Source organism: Cetorhinus maximus, chromosome 17, assembly GCF_964194155.1.
Source record: "Cetorhinus maximus chromosome 17, sCetMax3.hap1.1, whole genome shotgun sequence".
Lineage (NCBI taxonomy): Eukaryota > Metazoa > Chordata > Chondrichthyes > Lamniformes > Cetorhinidae > Cetorhinus > Cetorhinus maximus.
The window spans coordinates 23,885,961-23,908,099 of NC_135895.1; the positions used below are offsets into that span (position 1 = coordinate 23,885,961).

At 42.2% G+C, this 22,139-nt stretch overlaps 1 protein-coding gene across 1 annotated transcript in view; it reads left to right on the plus strand.

The window, feature by feature from the left end:
- The first annotated feature begins 582 nt into the window (after nucleotides 1-582).
- Nucleotides 583-22,139, plus strand: part of plppr4a (phospholipid phosphatase related 4a) — a 70,938-nt gene continuing 49,381 nt past the window's right edge. Inside the window, exon 1 of the mRNA XM_078561819.1 lies at nucleotides 583-782. Coding sequence (XP_078417945.1) covers nucleotides 705-782 — 78 coding nt within the window. The 5' untranslated portion in view covers nucleotides 583-704. The remainder of the gene's footprint in view (nucleotides 783-22,139) is intronic.

The following is a 22,139-nucleotide window of genomic DNA, read 5'->3' on the forward strand; positions in this document are numbered from 1 at the left end:
TGTTTTTAATCTACCTGACTCTTCGGGATGCGTGGGTCACCTCCCAGGCTTAATGGAGATGGTCGATTTTTTTTAATATATATTTTTTTTTGCCTTACTAACGCTCCACGTGAAGCTTATTTCCCTCACTCCACCCAAACTACCTTAAAGGCGCCACACAAATGCAAGCTGCTGTTGTTGTCGACATAACCTAACAGCCTCAGTCAGGCGATACCATCTACATCTGCCGGTGTGTGTGCCTTTAAAATCTGTCACAGTGGTGATATGGAAAGGGTTAGTGACGCGCCGTCCCTGTGTGCTAAACTCTGGGATTTCATATGCACGGTTAAATAATTGGAGCATATTAACGCGGCGGGAGGGGAGGGGTGGGGTAGGGAGCAAACACTCACCCACCGACAGAAATAGGGCAAGTAATTGAAATGTGGCTATGTGCGGACAAGCCTCTTTGACTGCGTTGCTTTCTCTCTGCCCCTCTTCCTGCACAGCCTGATCATTACCGGGGTTCGCAAGGGGGTGGGTGGGTGACTGGCTGGGGGTGACTGGCTGGTGGTGTTGGTGTTGGGGGGGTGGTTTTATCGAGCCACGGCCAACGCTTGGGAATGTGAAGCTCCGGCGACGCTTCTTGCAGACGAGAGCAGAACTTGGACCCCAACCGATTGTACCAATCGGCGGCTGGTGTGTGGGGAAAGGACTGAAGATCCGACATGTCCTCGAAGGAGAGGCAGAAAGGGAGGCTCACGAAAGACAGCGTTACGCTGCTGCCTTGCTTTTACTTCGTGGAGGTAAGTGGACCACGCCGGGTGTGCAGTCGCTGGCAGCCGCAGGTAAGACCCCCTTAGTCACCGATGCCAAGATTACCAATGCTGGAACTTCCAAATAGTGAAATTCACAGCCCGTGTCAATTTGGGGATAGATGTTTTCAGGAGGGGGGGTTCTTCGTCTCCGAAACATCCCGCGTTTCCCCCCCAATGGTAAAGCCAGGATACGACCATTTATTTCCTAACATTAGACAATCGTGCATGGGAATCACGTCGACGGCAGCTGAAAGTGTATTCATCGAGCATGTATCGATCCAAAGTGGACGAGCCTCCGGGAAAAGGTACATCTGGCGCAATATTTCCAGCACTCCCTTTCCAGTTGTTAAGACAAATTATGCAATTATTTGATCCATGAATAAAAATTGTGAAAAATGGGCATGCACAGGGCAGGATTACAATTTGCACGTTGAATGATTAAGTAGTGCACCATAACAGAGCGCTATTTCCCTTTTTTTAAAATTCACAGACACTGGAATAGAACCCTCATGGATAGCATTTTTCAAAAAATATTTTCACCACTGAATGTCATGCTGCAAAGGAGAATAAAATAAGCCGCCCTTCAAAATCCTTCTGTAGAGAAGACACAGCAAATCCATAGGACCATTGTGAGTGTTAAGGGAAGCTTTGAACAAATTGCCTGTATTTCATATCGTGAATAATAGAATGGGGCAGAATTAGCAACTTGCTAGTCTACATGATGAACCCATAATGGCCTAGAAATAGCTAGAAGAGTAATGGGGAGTCCACAGCGCCTGGCATTATTGGTGCCTTAAAAAGTACAACAATTTGCACATAAGATCAGATACACTACAGAGTGCCGGGTGATTTGCCTTGCTCCACCATTAGCCTTGTACAACCAGCACAACTACCATTTTACTGTGAGCCTCCCTATTGGCATGTCATGCAATTGCTTGGATTTACACCTTGGTACGAATGAATCTCGCCAAAGCTATTTAGTACATGTCATAAGAACCCTGCTGATGATGTGACTTGTGGTCCTGCCATTCTACTCAAACTTCAAGGCCCAAAAAGGAACAATTGAAACCAGAGTATCATTCCCGCAGGTAGTAAATTATTCCTAGACTTTTTTTAATATTGGGCATTTAAAAATGTCTCTTTCTGTCTCTTTTTTTGTTCTATATTAATTCACTTTCTTTCTTTCCCTTGCTTTATTTCACTTATTACATCAAGTTTGACCTAATTCATCCCATTTCCTTCTCAGCTGTTTGGTCAATTTCACTCTTTATCTTTAAATTTAATTGGTCAAGGAAGTGGACCTGATGGTGAGGAGGTCCCAAATACCCCATTGACCTCTCTGGACTGTCATTAATTTCAATTTTCCGCAATCTGAGGTGCAAAACTAATACAATCTGAGGAAAAAAATCCAATTCACAGCACGCACCATGCGATGTGCCACTCCACCAATATCTGGACCATCCTTGCAAAAGATGCAGTGAGTGCTTGTTAGTGTTCCCTGTGTGGTGAGATCCAAGGATCCCACATGCTGAACAGGAGCACTATAACTATCCTATTCCAGTTAGAAGAATAGGCTCATCTTTTGGCATCTATTAAAACAACAGGCTAGCAGCAGAAGCTCATGCCTTCTTTGTGCAGCTAAGCTTATGATACCTTCCCATTGCAGAGCAATTGTAGATTAGTCCCTGACAGAGATAGGACAAAGACATTTTTTTCTCACTAGGATATTTTTGTACAAGAGCTGAGTTAGTCTTTCATTTTTCTATTCTATTCCTAGACATGTCTCCAGTGGTGTTATTTCTTAATAATACTATTTGCTGAAATTTGGAGATTAGCCTTCAGTTCCAAATTAACAACATTAATACCTACTTTTAATGTTTGGTATCCTATTATTTCACTTCCAATTGTACAGTATAGCATGAACCAAACCAATTCTTTGTTATTGCATTATAAAGTACCTCAGGCTCTTTCCGTCATTTTATTTCCAGACACTTTCAGTTTACCCTTAGCAGACACTTACACTGCATGTTTAATGATGGATAGAAGCAATTTCAACTTTGCACCAATGTTAAATTTGAGACCCATTGGAGGGCTCTGATACTCTTCGCTTTTCCTAGATTTGACAAGCTGAGAAAATCAAGTTGGATGTTGCACAAGCAAGCCAAAATCTATCTTGAGTTTCTGGGAGGATTTTCTCCATTGACTGTAGGCAGAGCCTAGTGCAGGCAAGGATTTTGCCGGCTGGTGATGGAAATGAAATTCCATGGTGGATCTCCCAAAATGAGTAATTGCTTTTACAATTGTGGATGTGACATCTTTGAAAAAACCCATTATCTGGGAAACGATGGCCATTGGTGGACCTTGATCGCGTCACTCTGCTGGCTCTGTTTGAATGTATTTGAGACAGTGAGATTGCAAAACCTGGCTCCCAAGTGCTAGGCATGTTTGGCAACTCATTGGGCTTCCAATGCAATATGTGCAGCCACATATGTGCGTTGAGGAAATGGGCTATTTTCCCATCAGCGCACTCATAGTAACTGAGAATCATTTGTTAGCTTGAAGGGAGATTCCATCCTTTGAGTTGGTCTCATTCTGCTTCAGTTTAATACCACATGGAATGTAAATCCATTGAAGTGTCAAATATGCTTTTACAAAATGCTCACACAAACACGGGTGCACACACACACACACACACACTCCCCCCGACACAATTATGTTTAATGTGCTCAGACCTTCCCCTCTCCTTTTATGAGTATTTACATTTGGGACTGTTGGGAGTGAGCTCTTCCCAAATTTTTACCTGTATAAGCCAGTGCATAGCTCTCTCCTGGACAAGACTACTATCGTTGCTGCTAAACAGTAAGCAACAACAACTTATATTTATATAGCACCTTTAACATAATGAAACACCCCAAGGCATTTCACGGGAGCATTATAAAACAAAGTATGACACCGAGCTACACAAGACGATGTTAGGTCAGGTGACCAAAAGCTTGGTCAAGGGGGAAGGTTTTAAAGTGTGTCTTAAAGGAGGAAAGCAAGATGGAGAGGTGTAGGGAGGGTATTCCAGAGCTTGGGGCCCAGACGAGAGTCTAGGTCCAGAGGGCATAATCTCAGAGTAAGGGGTTGCCCATTTAAAGCAGAGCTGAGGGGGAATTTCTTCTTTCAGAGGGTAGTCAATCTGTGGAATTCTTTACCACAGAGGGCTGTAGAAGCTGGGTCATTAAGTATATTCAAGGCGGAGATAAACAGACTTTTAATCAGATAAAGGCAAAATACTGCAGATGCTAGAAAGCTGAAACAAAAACAAAAAATGCTGGAAAAACTCAGGAGGTCTGACAGCATCTGTGGAGAGAAAGACAGAGTTAATGTTTCGAGCCCATATGACTCTGAAGTGAATATGGCTCTGAAGAAGTCATATGGATTTGAAACGTTAACTCTGTCTTTCTCGCCATAGATGCTGTCATACCTGCTGAGTTTTTCCAGAAGATTTTTAATCAGTAAGGGAATCAAGTGTTATGGGGAAAGGCAGGAAAGAGGAGTTGAGGATTATCAGATCAGCCATGATCTCATTGAATGGTGGAGCAGACTCGATGGGTTGAATGGCTTACTTCTGCTCCTACGTCTTATGGTCTTACAGCTGAAGGCACAGCCACCAGTGGTTGAGTGATTATAATTGGGAATGCACAAGAGGCCAGAATTAGAGGAGCACACATATCTCAGTGGGTTGTGGAGCTGGAGAAGGTTACAGAAATGGGGGTGCTGGGTTGGGGTTGGTGGAGGGCAAAGCCATGGAGGGATTTGAAAACAAGGGTGAGAATTTTTCAGTCAAGCTGTTGCTTGATTGGGAGCCAATGTGATAGGGGAATGGGACTTGTTGCGAGTTAAGATGCGGACAGCAGAGTTTTGGATGACCTCAAGTTTACAGAAGATAGAATGTGGAAGACCAGTCAGGAGTGCGTTGGAATAGTCGAACCCAGTGGTAACAAAAGCAGGAAGAGAAACCATTACAAATGATCGTCTGGTTATAACTAGGAGCAGTCAATATGAATGCAATTCTTCTAAGCTAGATACTGAACTGTCTCAGACCAATAGCTACGGTTTGCTATAAGTACACTGTTAAGCCGCTCCTTAGAGACAGATTTTACACTACCCTGACCTCAATAAAAGTAACAAAACAATCCTATAAGAACTATGTATGTCACGAATGATTATAATATATCTTTTTTTAAAGCAACTACTATTATAAATACAGAATTTGTATTGATGCAAAGCATAGTTGAATCTTATTATCATAAACTTTGTGGTGCGTTTGTGTCAAATCAACTGAAGTGTGCTTTGAGTTATATAACACTTTTGGAAGCTGAAACCTGTGTGTGGCAGCCTCCAAGGGATCCTCTGAATTATGTTGCCACTTGTATGTTGATGCACACCCTGAAATCACTTTCACTCAGGTGTGAGACCACTTCTAGGAGGTAATCTCATACCACTGCATCTGCTGCAGTATAAAGGTTGATAAGACGTAGGAGCAGAAGTAGGCCATTTGGCCCATCAAGTTTGCTCCACCTTTCAATGAGATCATGGCTGATCTGATAATCCTCAACTCCACTTTCCTGCCTTTTCCCCATAACCCTTGATTCCCTTTCTGATTAAAAATCTGTCTATCTCAGCCTTGAATATAATTAACGACCCAGCCTCTACAGCCATCTGCAGTAAAGAATTCCTCAGATTGAGAGAAGAAATTCCTCCTCATCTCTGTCTTAAATGGACGACCCCTTACACTTAGGTTATGCCCTCTAATCCTAGACTCTCCCACAAGTGGAAACAACCTCTCAGCATCTACCCTGTCAAGCCCCCTAAGAATCTTATATGTTTCAATAAGGTCATCTCTCATTCTTCTAAGCTCCAATGAGTACAGGCCCAACCTACTCAACCTCTCCTCATAAGAAAATCCCTCCATACCTAGGATCAACCTAGTGAACCTTCTCTGGACTGCCTCCAATGCCATTATATCTTTCCTTAGATAAGGGGACCAAAACGGTTCACAGTATTCTAGGTGTGGTCTAACTAGTGCCTTGTATAGCTTTAGCAAGATTTCCCAATATTTATATTCTATTCCCTTTAAAATAAAGGCCAACATTCCAGTGCTTTCCCTATTACCTGCTGAACTTGTATGTTAGCTTTTTGGGTTTCATGCACAAGGACTCATAAATCCCTCTGTGCTGCAGCTTTCTGCGGTCTTTCTCCATTTAAATAATATCCAACTCCTCTATTCTTCCTGCCAAAATGCATAACCTCACATTTTCCCACATTATATTCCATCTGTTAAGTTTTTCTCCATTCACTTAACCTGTCTATATCCCTCTGTAGACTCTTTGTATCATCCTCACCACTTGCCTTCCCACCTATTTTTGTGTCATCCACAAACTTGCCGATAGTACATTCACTTCGCTCATCTAAGTCATTAATATATATTGTTAATAATTGTGACCCCAGCACTGATCCCTGTGGCACTCCACTAGTTACAGGTGGCCATCCTGAAAATGCCCCCCTTATCTCAACTCCCTGTCTTCTATTAGTTAGCCAGTCCTCTATCCATGCTTATATAGTACCCCAGACACCATGGGCTCTTATCTTATTAAGTAGCTTTATGTGTGGTACCTTATCGAACGTCTTTTGGAAATCCAAATATATTACATCTACTGGTTCCCCTTTATCTGTCCTGCTTGTTATCTCCTCAAAGAATTCTAATAAATTTGTCATGATTTCCCCTTCATGAAGCCATGCTGACTCTGCCTGATTATATTATGCATTTCTAAATGCTCTGTTATTACATCCTTTATAATAGACTCTAACATTTTCCCAATGACGAATGTTAAGCTAACTGGCCTATAGTTACCTGTTTTTTGTCTCCCTCTCTTTTTCAATAAGGGTGTTACATTGGCAGTTTTCCAATTTTCTGGGACTTTTCCAGAATCTAAGGATTCTTAGAAGATTACTACCAGTACATCCACTATTTGTGTAGCTACTTCATTTAATATCCTAGGATGCAACCCATCAGGTCCAGGGCACTTATCAGCCTTTAGCCAAATTAGTTTCCCTAGTACTTTTCTCCAGTGATAATTATTGTGTTCATTTCCTCTCCCACTTTTGCCCCTTGATTATTTAGTATTTTTGGAATGCTATTCATGTCTTCTACCATGAAGACTGATGCAAAGTATTTATTCAGCTCCTCTGCCATTTCCTGGTTCCCCAATATTATCTCCCTAGCCTCATTCTTTAAGAGGCCTGTGTACACTTTGACCTCTCTCTGCCTTTTTATATATTTAAAGAAGCTCTTACTGTCCGTTTTTATGTTACTTGCTAGTTTACCCTCAAAGTTTATTTTCTCCCTCTTTATTTTTTTTGGTCATCTTTTGTTGGTTTTTAAAACTTCCCCAATCCTCTGGTTTACCACTAAACTTTGCCACATTGTATGTTTTTTTCTTTCAATTTGATACTATCCTTAATGCCCTCGGTTAACCATGTTTGGTTTATCCCCTTCCTAGAATCCTTATTCTTCACTGGGATACATAGTTGTTGTGAGTTAAGAGCTACTTTCTTAAATGTCTACCATTGTTCATCTACCATCTTTTCTGCTGAACGCCTTTCCCAGTCCGCTCCAGCCAACTCTGCCTTCATTCCTTTGTAATTACCCTTATTTAAGTTTAGCACAGTTGTTTCCAACCCATGTTTCTCACTCTCAAACTGAATACTAAATTCTACCATGTTATGGTACTGTTTCCTAGGGGATCTTTTACTTTGAGATTGTTTATTAAACCTGCCTTGTTACACATTGCCAGATCCAAAACAGCCTGATCCCATAACACATTGTCCTAAGAAACTGTCCCAAATACATTCTATGAATTCTTGCTCGTGGTTACCTCTGCCAATTTGATTTTCCCAATCTACATGAAGATTAAAGTGATTCATAATTAATTTACTGCCTTTTTACATGCCCTCATTATGTCCTGATTTATTCTCTCCCCTACAGTATAACTACTGTTTGGGGACCTGTAGACTACTCCCACCAGTGTCCTCTTCCTCTTGTTATTTCTTACCTCCACCCATATGGATTCTACATCTTCCGATCCAAGACCCTTTCTTGCTATTGTACTTATTCCATCTCATATTAACAAAGCTACCCCACCACCCTTTCCTTCCTGCCTGTCCTTTCAAAAACTCACACACCCCTGAATATTTAGTTCCCAGCTTTGATCTCCTTGTAACCATGTCTCCGTAATGGCTATAAGATCATATCCATTTACCTCTATTTACGCAGTTAATTCATTTATTTTGTTCCGAATACTATGTGCATTTAAGTAAAGTGCCATTACTTTTGACTTTTTACCATTTTTTCCCCCTTTGACCCTATTTACTGCTGTTTATTTTATGTTTGTACACTCTGTCCCTTCCTGTCATAATCCGGGCACCATTACCTAAATAGCCACCCTGCAATGCTGCCATATCCTTTTGCTTTGTTAGCCTACATAACCTTCTCCAGAACCTTCTCCCCCCCATTTTGGTAAAGCCCTCTCTGCAGCCCTGGTTATTCGATTTGCCAGGACACTGGTCACAGCACGGTTCAAGTGAAGCCCATCCCACCGGAACAGTTTCCTTCTACCCCAGTACTGGTGTCAGTGCCCCATGAACTGAAACCCATTCCTCCTGCACCAATCTTTGAGCCACGCATTTAACTCCTTGACTTTATTTACCCTATGCCAGTTTGCCTGTGGCTCAGGTAGTAATCCTGAGATTATTACCTTGGAGGTTCTGCTTTTTCAAATTCTTTCAGCAGAACCTTCTTTCTAGTCCTATCAATATCTTTGGTACCAGCGTGGACGCCGAGAACTGGATCCCTCACCTCCCACTCCAAGTCCGTCTCCAGCCCTGAGGAGATGTCCTTAACCCTGGCACTGGGCAGGGTTATATAAAATATTCACTGCTCATGATTTTAAAGTTAGCAAAGAACCAACAGAATGGAAAGTTATCCTTCAGTTAGCATTTAATTTGAGTGGACGTCTGAACATTGAAGCAAGCATACAATGTTTCATTGAGATATAAGTAAAGTACTGTGGATGCTGGAAATCTGAAACAAACACAGAAAATGCTGGAAAAACTCAGCAGGTCTGACAGCATCTGTGGAGAGAGAAACAGAGTTGATGTTTTGAGTCCGATATGGACTTGAAACGTTAACTCTGTTTCTCTCTCCACAGGTGCTGTCAGAGCTGCTGAGTTTTTCCAGCATTTTCTGTATTTGTATGCAATGTTTCATTGTTCCCTGACTAGGAGCCAGAAATATAACTGACATCTGTCAACTGTCTATGGTAGATGTCGGTCTAAATCTCTGGTATAACAACTCCTTAGCACACTCCAAAGTGTTAACTGATTTGAACATCTTTTGTGCATAGGTTCTGACATTTCACTTGAAGATTAAAGAGAAAATTTGTTTAAAATTTAGATCACCATGCCAAACCTTGTATCCTGGCTTTTTAATTCTTGCCACAAACTACAAGCAGTAGTGTCATTTGTAGCTGTAGCCTGGACAGGACCTCAAGCATATTCTGCATTTTCAATAGCTAACCTGTACCTCAGCTTCATTTGCACACCATTGCTCCATGTCCTGTGATACCCTTGCCCAAAAGAAGGTCTATCTATTCTCAGTCTTGAGCATTTTAATGAAGCAAGCATCCACAGGCTTTTGTGTGAAAAAGTACTACCTGATTTTACACCTAAATGGTCCACCTCTAATTTTACGACTATGCAGTCTTGTTCTGGACTCTCCCACAGAGTGAAAGTGTTTCTCTGTATATGCCTATCAAATCGCTTAATCATTGTAAACACATCAACTTTCTAAAATGAAATCGAAACCCACACATCTCTAGTTCTGTATGCCTTCTGACAAACTTCAGCGATATCTGGGGCAGAACAGTTTTCCTGTGTGTAACCCCTCTGAATATCGCCCATAAGTCTCAGGGTCTCATGGCATATCCTGCACTGCTCGACAAAGGCCAGCCAGAGAATTTTACAGAAAACCCATCAGCGGGAGACCGTGCAATTCTGCCCAGTGAATCCAAAACATAAACGTGTGCTCCTCTCTGCTCCTGCAAAGTGCCTTGTGTTAATCTAAATGCAGCAATTTATGAACAGAAGTCAATAATTAAAAGTAAGCTTGAAAAAGAAAGTTCTAGAGAGCACTTTTATGTTGGCTTGTGCCAGGTGTTCTTATTTTAATTATTAAACAAATAGTTCCTTTCTTATCAAATCTTCATAAACAATTTTAAAACATATTGCACAAAGTTTAATCTAATATTCATAGAATAGCTCACTCTAAAGAATGTTACAAAGAATTAAGACATGGGAGTTGAGTTGAGGTCATGGACTACACAAGATGTGTTGTTGCCTAGAATCACACTAGGTTTTGTTATCCTTGAAAGAATCTTCCAGTACCAGCGAAGATCATTTGTCACATTGAGATAGAACTGTAGAGGAAAATAACTTACTATTTTAAAGGTATTCATAGGCTGATGTTCTGTGGTTACTAAACTTTCAAATGGACAGCAGATTCATTTAAGCCAGAAATATTAAGCTATATCATAAAACTAGAAGTGGTATTGTACCATGGATTAGTGATGAAGAACGGAATTTATTCCACGTGACGGATGAGGTTCAGATGGGAGCATTGGAGAGGCGCTCACTGGCTGGGGCTTGGGAGGGCAAGGTGTTTGGCAGAAAGGGCAGGGAGTGGCTCCCAGTGGGTTCCCTCACTTCCTAATGCCAGGTCCCTCGATCAGGCACTAAGTGTCTGACAATGAGGGACTACTGTGGACTTCTTCAGGCGATTGCCTGCCCACCGCTGGTTGAATACCAGCGGTGATGGAATGAGGTCCTTAAGTGGACATTAATTGGCCGAAGAGATGTTAGGACACATGTTACTTGCTGGTTCAAGAAAATCTTATAGCTTCTGTATTGAGGCCAAATTTCAAGTAGGTTCTGAAAAACTAAACATAAAAGTCTGCATGCCAGGCAATTTCCTTTTTTCCATTTGTAAGTCAACACTATGCACCATCAGATTATTACCTTAAATTCACAAAGTTACATTTTCTATCAATCAACATCAACCATCCCCATGAACATACATGCTCCCTATGGTTGCCATTTTTCAGCTGATTCTTTTTTAGTCACACCAGCCTTCCTTACATTCCAGTCTGCACAAGTCACTTCCTCCATCTCTTTAAAGAAAATATATATCCTGGTCTCTTAACGCTATTCGTTTATGTTCTCCTTTACCATTCTTTTCCTCCCACTCTCCAGATATGTCGATGCATCATTTGCCTAATGGTGTGATCTATCTTTGTTCTGGGTTCTGAGTTGCAGCACTTGGTGAGCAATCTGCATTGCTCTCATTTACACTGTTTGAAGGCCAAACAATGGAAAGCAGCTGATCCATGAATGCAGCATTGTTAATTTTGAATTAAGTGGGTGGTTAATTTAATTTGGAGACTTATATAGAATTTACATTATATTCACAGGCTGTTTAAACTGGGGTTCAACTGTTTATACTTCAATGCAAGGAGTATTACAAACAAGGTAGATGAGTTAAGGGCACAGGTAGACACGTGGCAGCAGGACGTCATTGCTATAACGGAGACCTGGCTAAAGGAGGGACAAAACTGGCAGCTTAATATCCTTGGTTATACAGTCTTCAGACACAATAGAATAGGAGATAAAAAAGGAGGGGGGGTAGTACTAATGGTTAAAGAATCAATTCCAGTTGTGAGAAGGGATGATATACTAAATGGGTCAACAAACGAGGCTTTATGGATTGAGCTTAGAAATAAAAAAGGGGCAATCACACTACTGGAAGCACACTACAGACCCCCAAATAATGAAAGGGCGATAGAAGAACAAATATGTAGGCAAATTTCTGCTTGTAAGAACAAGAGGGCAATAATAGTAGGAGACTTCAACTATCCTAATATCAACTGGGATTCAAACAATATAAGGGGCACTGAGGGAGAAAAATTCATGCAGTGTGTCCAGGAAAATTTTTTCAACCAATTAGTGACAAACCCAACAAGAGGAGATACAATTCTAGACCTAGTATTGGGGAACGAAGAAGGGCAAGTGGGTGAAGTGACAGTTGGTGACCATATCGGGGACAGTGATCACAATTCAGTTAGATTTAGCATTACCATGGAAAAGGACAGAGATAAGGCAGGAGTAAAAGTCTTGAACTGGGGGAAGGCAAATTTTGCAGAAATGAGAAGGGACTTGGCTGAGGTGGACTGGACATCACTGCTGGAGGATAAAACAGTGGAAAACCAGTGGGAAGCACAAAAAAGCGAGATCCTAATTGTACAAAGTAGACATGCCCCCTACAAAAATAAGAGTGGTACTGCCAAATCTAGACCTGCCTGGTTGTCTAGAGGAATACAGGGGAAGATCAAACAGATAAAGAAAGTGTACAATAGGCACAAAGAACTAAGCACTGCAGATAGCCTAGACAAATATAGGAAGTGCAGGGACGAAGTAAAAAATGAAATAAGGAAATCAAAGAGAGGGCATGAAAAAAGATTAGCAAGTAAAGTTAAAGATAACCCAAAGATGTTTTACCAATACATTAATGCTAAAAAGTTAGTTAAGGAAAAAGTGGGACCTATCAGAGATGAAGATGGAAACTTGTGTGTAGATACAGAGGCTGTGGGAAGGGTTTTGAATGAATATTTTGTCTCCGTGTTTACAAAGGAAAGGGAGAATGTAGATATAGTAGTCCAGGAGAAACACTACGAGATATTGGATGGGATAGTCATAAAGAGAGAGGAAGTACTCGAAGGATTGAAATCCTTGAAAGTTGATAAGTCATCAGGGCCAGATGGATTGTTTCTGAGGCTGCTGAAGGAAGTCAGGGAGGAGATAGCAGATGCTCTGAGGATGATTTTCCAATCTTTACTAGATACAGGGGAGGTACCGGACAACTGGAGAAATGCAAACCTAATTCCATAGTTTAAAAAGGGATCAAAGGAAATGCCAAACAATTATAGGCCAGTTAGTCTTACATCAGTGGTGAGCAAATTAGTAGAATCAATCCTGAGAGATAAGATTAACTATCATGTGGTAAGGCATGGACTAGTCGGGGATGGTCAGGTTGGATTTGTTAAGGAAGGTCTTGCCTCACAAATTTAATTGAATTCTTTGAGGAAGTGATAAGAAGGGTTGATGAAGGTAGTGCAGTGGATGTTGTGTACATGGATTTTAGCAAGGCATTTGACAAGTTCCCACATGGCAGATTGGTCAGGAAAGTAAAAGCCCATTGGAATTAGGGTAATGTGGCAAACTGGATAAAAGGTTGGCTTTGTAACAGGAAACAAAGGGTAATGGTCGATGGATGCCCTTGCGAATGGAAAGTTGTCTCCAGTGATGTTCCACAGGGCTCGGTGTTGGGACCCTTGCTGTTTGTGTTATATATTAACGATTTGGACATGAACATGGCGGGCACGATTGGGAAATTTGCAGATGGCACAAAGATTGGCTGAGTAGTGGATAGTGTAGAGGATGGCCATGATCTCCTAAACGATATAGATGGGTTGGTGGAGTGGGCGGTAAAGTGGCAGATGGATTTTAACATAGAGAAGTGTGAGGTCATACATTTAGGGAGGGCAAACAGTTACAAGGATTACAAAATAAATGGGAATTTACTAAGAGGGGTAGATAAAGTGAGAGATCTTGGCGTACAAGTACACAGGTCCCTGAAGGCAGCAGCTCCAGTAGACAAGGTTGTAAAGAAGGCATATGGAATACTCTCCTTCATTGGCAGAGGTATAGAATATAAAAGTAAGGATATAATGTTGGAATTGTATAAAACACTGGTTAGACCACAACTGGAGTATTGTGTGGAGTTCTGGTCACCACATTACAGGAAGGACGTAATAGCTCTGGAGAGAGTGCAGAGGAGGTTTACAAGAATGTTGCCAGGGTTAGAAAAGTGTAGCTACGAGGGGAGATTTGATAGGTTGGGGTTATTTTCCTTAGAACAATGTAGGCTGCGAGGTGACTTGATTGAGGTGTACAAAATTATGAGGGGAATAGATAGAGTGGACAGGATAAAATTGTTTCCCTTGGTGGAGAATTCTAGAACCAGGGAACATAGATTCAAGATAAGTGGCAGAAGGTGTAGGGGGCACATGAGGAAGAACTTTTTTACGCAGAGGGTAGTGGGTGTCTGGAATTCACTGCCCAAGTTGGTGGTAGAGGCAGAAACTTTAAACTCTTTTAAAAAGTACCTGGATTTGAACCTGAAGTGCTATAAGCTGCAGGGCTATGGGCCGGGTGCAGGAAGGTGGGATTAGAAAGGGCACCTGGGTGTCCTCGGTCTGGCATGGACAAGATGGGCCGAATGTCCTCCTTTTGTGCTGTAACTTTTCTATGGTTCTATGGTTTGCCTCAATTGATCCACAGGAGCCTTCTCCCACCCTACCTGGATATCAGCTGTGGCTCAGTTGCTTGCACTCTGAGTCAGAAGGTGGTGGGTTCAAGTCCCACACTAGGACTTGAGTACAAGAATCTAGGCTGAAATTAAGGCAGTACTGAGGCAATACTGCACTGTTAAGAGACTGTCTTTCAGATGAGATGTCTGTCCTCCTCAGCTGGATGTAAAAGGTCCCATGGCAATATTTTGAAAAAGAGCAGGGGAGTTAGCCCTAGTGCCCTTGTCAGTATTTATCCCTCAATCAACATCACAGAAAAAACAGAATATCTGATCATTATGCGATTGCTGTTTTTGGGAGATTGCTCTGTGTAAATTAGCTGCTGAATTGCCTACATTAGAACGGTGACTACACTTCATTGGCTGTAAGTTTCTTTGGGACATCCTATATAAGTGCAAGTCTTTTTTCACTTCATCTAACCATATCAACACACAGTTCATTCAGTTATTCAGTTTGTTTATATTTACATCTATTTAAGTGCTGCTGTGTAACATGGCTAACACAATAAGCTGAATGTCAGGATTAGGTTGTACAGCTTCTTGATATTATCTAAGGGGAAATTTAATTTGGTGGCAATAAAAGATTAACTGTAACATCAGTCAAAGTTAAATGTTTGCTGCATAATAAATATAGTAAAAGAATCGTACATTTTAAACAAGGGCCATAAACCTTTATATATTTTACAGATTTAATTGGAGCATCTAATGGACACATTAAAATGCTTTGAATATATGAACGTTACATCCTCAAATTTAAAATACCCCAGTTTCACAATGGCAATACACATTGTTAATTTTCAGATTTGACGGGGGCTGATGCTGGCTTCACAAGTTCTCCATTCTTGGGATTTTATTCAGTAGTTGCACCTGAAAATTTTCAGGTCAGGAGGAAAGGCACCCAATTTCTTGACTTAAGTAGGAAAGAGGTGCATTTGTCATTGAAGATGGTGACAAACGACCATGCATGCATTATATAGGAATGATCAGTAACATGCATTAAAAATCATACAATAATGAAGATTCCTTAAAATCGTGCCATTGCTTTTGAATATGGTCTTGCAGTTATCTGGGAGTTCAACATAGGCTAAACTCAATGTTAGATTCCATAGCATGTAGCAGCAGTCTCTTTCTTTCCAATAGCCAGCTCATTAATTTTGCAGCATGTTAATTACATTTTAAAACAATGAAAGATGCAGTGGCATTCTAAAAGAAGTGTCACGGATAAAATGTATGTCTTTTCTCACTGTCCCAGATCAATGTGTTTTGCATGTGATGTGTGTATTTCCTTACTCTGAGTGATTGTCTCAATTTAAATAATTCCAGCAGCAAAGCTTTTTGTAAGTTCAAAAATAAAGAAGGTTATTTATTATTCCACACTTGCTCTGCAGATTTAAAAAAAAAAGTTCTATTTCACTTACTCACCTCACGCACATTATCACCCACACAAAAATTAGATACAGATGAAGAAAAAAACAGTATGATTACAATAATTATCTCAGTCTCTCTTTTGTGTAGATTCTTAGATGAGTTGGTGCTTTTAGTTGAAATGGAGGTTTTGTAAGCAGAGAATTCTCAGTAAGCTGCGAGGCTTCTTGTAGTTGAATTTCTGGAGGTTGGGTTCTCAGGCAAACTTGAAGTTGAAACAGGTTGGGGAGAGTCCTCCCACTTTCAAGGTATTGCTGTTTATTACTTTGGCTGCGTATTTGACTTGCAGCTGGCTCGATGGCTTCTCTGATGGACTTTAATGGAACTTTATCTCTCTCTGTAAGCAGCTTTTGCTGTTTTGTAGGCTGACAGGCATGGCTGTGCTCATCATGTGACTTTTACAAGTTCAAAAATCCTTTGTCCGACGCAAGGCGGGGGTTGGTTACACATCCTGTGTTGTTGGCCGACATTTTGAAATTCATCCTGCCTAGTTTGGATGAGAAGCCCCCATTGTAATACAATGACAGGCCGATGGGATCCCTTGCACATTGAGTTTTGCTGTTTCTTTCATCCATGGTGAAATGGAAAGATGAGTTGGCTGGAATGCTATTGTTCTGTTGTTGATGGTCCATTCTTAAACAAAGAGGTGTGTAAATTTCCAGGCTGGCTGTGATGTTCATACTTAATTAGGTATTTGCTTGAGCTTCAACACTGCCCGGAGCCCAAAATGCCAAGGGTCGCATGATCTACAGTGGCCATTTTAATAGACTCTTTGGGCTGAATTTTGCCGTCGGTGTGCAGGGGGCGGGGCCCACTCGCCGACGCACAAAATGATGTGGTATGACGTTGGGGGGAGCCCCCGACATCACCCCGCCCCATTTAAATTTTCAGGAAGGCGGGGGCACAGCAAAATCAGCTGCGGGCCCGCCAACCTGTCAGTGGCCAATTGAGGCCATTGACAGGATCATTAAAACAATTAAAGGACCTTCCTTCCCCCCCCCCAACTTTAAGGCTGGTGAGCAGGCCAGGAGCCCCAGCGGGGAATAGAAAAAACATGAAACCTCATCCACCAGCGGGATGAGGTTTCATGTCGGGATTTAAAATTTTTAATAAAGCTTCAGTGAAATTTATGAACATGTCCCATCTTGTGTGACATTGTCACATGAGGGGGACAAGTTAAGGATTTTTTCCTTTTTCTATTTTTAATGTTTTCACAACTGTCAGCGATCTCCCTGAGGCAGCACTTAGCCTCGGGGAAATGTGCGCTCTTTCATGCGCCTGTGCGAAAGAGCGCACTCTCGCATTTGGGGAATCCCCAGCCCCTTCCGCGACCCTCACAGGAAGTGCATAGCGCTTCCCGGCGGACGTCACGCTGGGCGGGCCCTAATTGGCCTGCCCACTTAAAATGGGGGCGCGGCCCACTTCTCCGGCGGGTGTCGGCTCCCCGCCCGCCGGAGATTGGGTCGGGCCCGCCCGCCCGGTAGGCAGAAAATTCTGCATTTTGTGTCTGAAGTTTGAAAAGTGTTGTCTGAAAGTTCATAATATGATGAAACATGGCAGAAGTAAAATCTAAATTGAAACACAGGTTATGGGAATTTATCTGAAAGATACCGCACATTAGATGTGAGATCAGTGCTTTACAAAAGCAATCAGGTTATTAATCTGCAGATTTGCATGATCCGGAGAAAACTTCAGCAATCCAAATCAGGGGACTTTTAGAATAAACATACTTCCTTTTATATGCAAAAATAATTAAATAAAATGAGTTAGAATAAGTGGATATCAAGCAATTGCACTCTATGTAGGCACTGAATCACTGGGGACAATTATAGAAAATAGCGATTTTTGACTGTCCTTGACAATAGGTCATGACCCAATTCAAAGTAGACATCGGGGACATCTGTAAAGCAGTATTTCAGTTGTATGTAGAATATTCATTATCTTATAATGGCAGGAGTACTTCAACAACATTAAAATGCCTCCCTGTAACCTAAAAGTGAAATATTCTATTTCTGCCCCAAATATTTTAAAATAATTGAAAAGAAGTGATATGATCTTTTACATACATAATATATTTCTAAAATCATGAATTTATATCTTTAATATCAAATTGTATAAACTGTCATATCTATGTATTTAACAGGTTTGTGTCTGCTATGAGCTTTCTGATTCATTAATGATAGGCTCAGTCTGTTCTTTCAAATGCAATGCTTTTACTGCCTTTGGCTGGTGACTATGGTCTCCTTTTCAACTGATTATTTTTGTGATGGAACTAAACACATTAGGGATGATTTTCATGGTGCACGTGCTTTTTTTAAAATTCATTCACAGGATGTGGGCATCACTGGCTGGGCCAGCATTTATTGCCCATCCCTACTTGCCTTTGGGAAGGTGTTGGTGAGCTGCCTTCATGAACCGCCGCAGTCCATGTGGTGCAGGTACACCCACAGTGCTGTTAGGAAGGGAGTTCCAGGATTTTGACCCAGCGACAATGAAGGAACGGCAATATATTTCCAAGTCAGGATGGTAAGTGACTTGGAGGAGTCGTTCCAAGTGGTGGTGTACCCATTTATCTGATGCCCTTGTCCTTTTGGATGGTAGTTGTCATGGGTTTAGAAGGTGCTATCGAAGGAGCCTTGGTTGAATTCCTGCAGTGCATCATGAATAAGGTGCACACTGCTGCTACTATGCGGTGTCAACCTCCTTGAGTGTTGTGGGAGCTGCACTCATCCAGGCAAGTGGGGAGTATTCCATCACACTCCTGACTTGTGCTTTGTAGGTGGTGGACAGGCTTTGGGGAGTCAGGAGGTGAGTTACTCATCACAGGACTCCTAGCTTCTGACCTGCTCTTGTAGCCACGGTATTTATATGGCTAGTCCAGTTCAGTTTCTGGTCAATGGTAACCCCCAGGATGTTGATAGTGGGGGGTTCAGTGATGGGAATGCCATTGAGCGTCAAGCGGCGATGGTTAGATTCTCTTGTTGGAGATGATCATTGCCTGGCACTTGTGTGGCGCAAATGTTCCTTGCCACTTGTCAACCCAAGCCTGGATATTGTTCAGGTTTTGCTGCATTTGGACATGGACTGCTTCAGTATCTGAGGAGTTGCGAATGGTGCTGAACATTGTGCAATCATCAGCGAACATCCCCACTTGTAACCTTATTATGGAAGGAGGGTCATTGATGAAGCAGCTGAAGTTGGTTGAGCCAGGGACACTATCCTGAGAAACTGCTGCAGTGATGTCCTGGAGCTGAGATGACTGACCTCCAACAACCACAACCATCTTCCTTTGTGCTAGGTATGAATCTAATCAGCAGAGAGTTTTCCCCCTGATTCCCATTGACTTCAGTTTTGCTGGGGCTTCTTGATGTCACACTCGGTTAAATGCGATCTTGATGTCAAAGGCAGTCACTCTCACCTCACCTCGCGAGTTCAGCTCTTTTGCTCATGCTTGAATCAAAGCTGTAATGAGGTCAGGAGCTGAATGGACCTGGCAAGTCCCAAACTGGGCGTCAGTGAGCAAGTTATTGCTAAGCAAGTGCTGCTTGATAGCACTGTTGATGACCCCTTCCATCAATTTACTGATGATCAAGAGTAGATTGATGGGGCGGTAATTGGCCCACAGCGCCTCATGAATGCCCAGTCTTGAACTGCTAGACCTGTTCGAAATCTATCCCATTTAGCACAGTGGTAGTGCCGCACAACACGATGAAGGGTATCCTCAATCTGAAGGCAGGACTTTGTCTCCATAATGGCTGTGCGGTGGTCACTCCTACCGATACTGTCATGGATAGATGCATCTGCGGCAGGCAGGTTGGTGAGGATGAGGTCAAGTATATTTTTCCCTCACCACCTGCCGCAGACCCAATCTAGCTGCTGTGTTCTCTAGGACTTGACCAGCATAGTTAGTAGTGGTGCTACTGAGCAACTCTTGGTGATGGACATTGAAGTCTGCCACCCAGACTACAGTCTGCACCCTTATCACCCTCAGTGCTTCCTCCAAGTGGTGTTCAACATGGAGGAGCACTGATTCATCAGCTGAGGGAGGGCAATACGTGTTAATCAGCAGGAGGTTTCCTTGCCCATGTTTGGCCTGATGCCATGAGATTTTATGGGGTCCAGAGTCGATGTTGAGGACTCCCAATGCAACTCCCTCCTGACTGTGTACCACTGGCCGCCACCTCTGCTGGGCCTGTCCTGCCGGAGTGACAGAGATGGTACTGGTGGCGCCTGGGGCATTATCTGTAAGGTATGATTCCATGAGGATGATTATGTCAGGTTGTTGCTTGACTAGTCTGTGAGACAGCTCTCCCAATTTTGGCACCATCCCCCAGATGTTAGTAAGGAGGACTTTGCAGAGTCGACAGGGCTGAAATTGCCATTGCCTTTTCCGTTGCCTAGGCCAATGCCGTGTGGTCTGTCTGGTTTCATTCCTTGTTTGCGACTTTGTAGTGGTTTGACACAACTGAGTGCCTTGCTAGGCCATTTCAGAGGGCAGTAAGAGTCAACCACATTGCTGTGGGTCTGTAGACCAGACCAGGTAAGGACAGCAGATTTCCTTCCCTAAAGGGCATTAGTGAACCAGATGAGTCTTTATAACAATCAACAATGGTTTCATAGTCAGGTTTTTACTGAATTCAAAATCCACCATCTGCCATGCGGGATTCGAACCGGGTCCTAAGAGCATTACCCTGGGTTTCTGGATTACTAGTCCAGAGATAATACCACTATGTCATTGTTTATAGCAGGTGCCAGGAATGGTCAACAGTGTTCTCGACTGATTTTGGTCTTAGGTCCTTAGTATAACAAGGTCATGAGCTGCTAATGGAATTAGCCCCCTGTGGGCAAGTTGTCAATCTAGAAACAGGGAACTGGGTATTGGTGCAGGGTTTGCAGCAGCTCCTTAAAGGGGAGGGGTATTAATAGTAAGGAAAAAAGAAGCAGTCCTTTGGAGCAGCAGGCAACATGTGTATAAAGCGTACAGAAGCAAGTACATCACAGTTGAAAGCCTCTGAGGTTCAAAACTGACTGTCATAAACATGTCTCCCTGAAGCTCCTTCCAGCTTTCCAAAAGTTTTCCCTGACAACAGCTGAAGATCTCTTTAATTATGAGTGGAAACAGCCACTTCCAAACTTGAGCGGGAATTGATGGTAGTCTGATGGGCTGAGAAAAAAAATGTAATTGGCATGCAGGATTTGACCTTGATCCGCGTGCATATATATTGTATATGTATATGAGACTCCTGCTTGTTTCTGATGGAAACTCTGACTGTCAGAACGTTGACCCCTCAAGAAATCAGGGCGGATGGAAATACCGTGATAATTTGGCACAACTTAAAGATCCTGGTATGGTCCCATTTTTAACACAAAAATAACCCACATTTTACCAAAACCTTTCTACCATGTCACTCTTGGCTGATCACTCTTGTCACTGAACCAATTGCAACATAGCTGCTATGAGAGTTTTGTGTTTATCCATTATTGAAATTGGACAGATATATCTGTTTAGTATCTAAATGTCACAACAATTTTTAAATTAATAATGCATTGCACACTGAAATCAATAAATTCATTGTTAAAATTGGTGTGCCAATGTAATTTTTGCTGTTGCCTAACCGCTCTCCATCAGACACCTTCAGTCCCTACTCAGTGTCTGGCCTGATGTTAGTACAAACCAACTGTACTGATAAAATTTCAGCTCTTAGGTCAACTTCACATCCAACCTGACAGCCCTCTCCCCTCCACACTCAAGACCCAGCCATTGTCTCCGCACAGCAAAACCCTTGAACAATGGGAGAATCATTAGTTTACTTCTTAAAATAATTGAGCAAATTGTTGAAATGATTTATAAGCTTCATTCCCTGAAGTTAAGGGAGAATAATACTCCATTGACTTGTCACACAATCTCTAATGTTTTAACTGATACGCTTACTATAGTTCTCAGCATTCCATTATTTCCTTGGCTTTTGCTTTTAATTTATTGGCTCGGAGCAGACTGTTAATAAATAATGTGTACAGAATCTCTAATCCAGTGACATTGTGCATTTTGTGAGTTTCTCTAAACTCTATCCTGTTGCCTGACTCAGTAGTAGCACTGTCACCTCTGAATCAGAAGGTTATGATTTCAGTTCGCACTCTGGAGATTGGAGCTCATAGACTGGCACCTTAGTGCATCACTGAGGGAGTAATGCACTACCGGAGTTGCTGTCTTTCAGTTGAGATGTTGAACTGAGTCCCCATCTGCCCTCTTGGGTGGATGTAAAAGAACAGCCATGGAGTTCTCCACAGAGCCCTGCTCAGTATTTATCCCTCAATCAACGTCACTAACAAACCAGATTTTCTGGCCTTCATCTCATTGCTGTTTGTGGAACCTTGCTGTGTGCAAATTAGCTGTC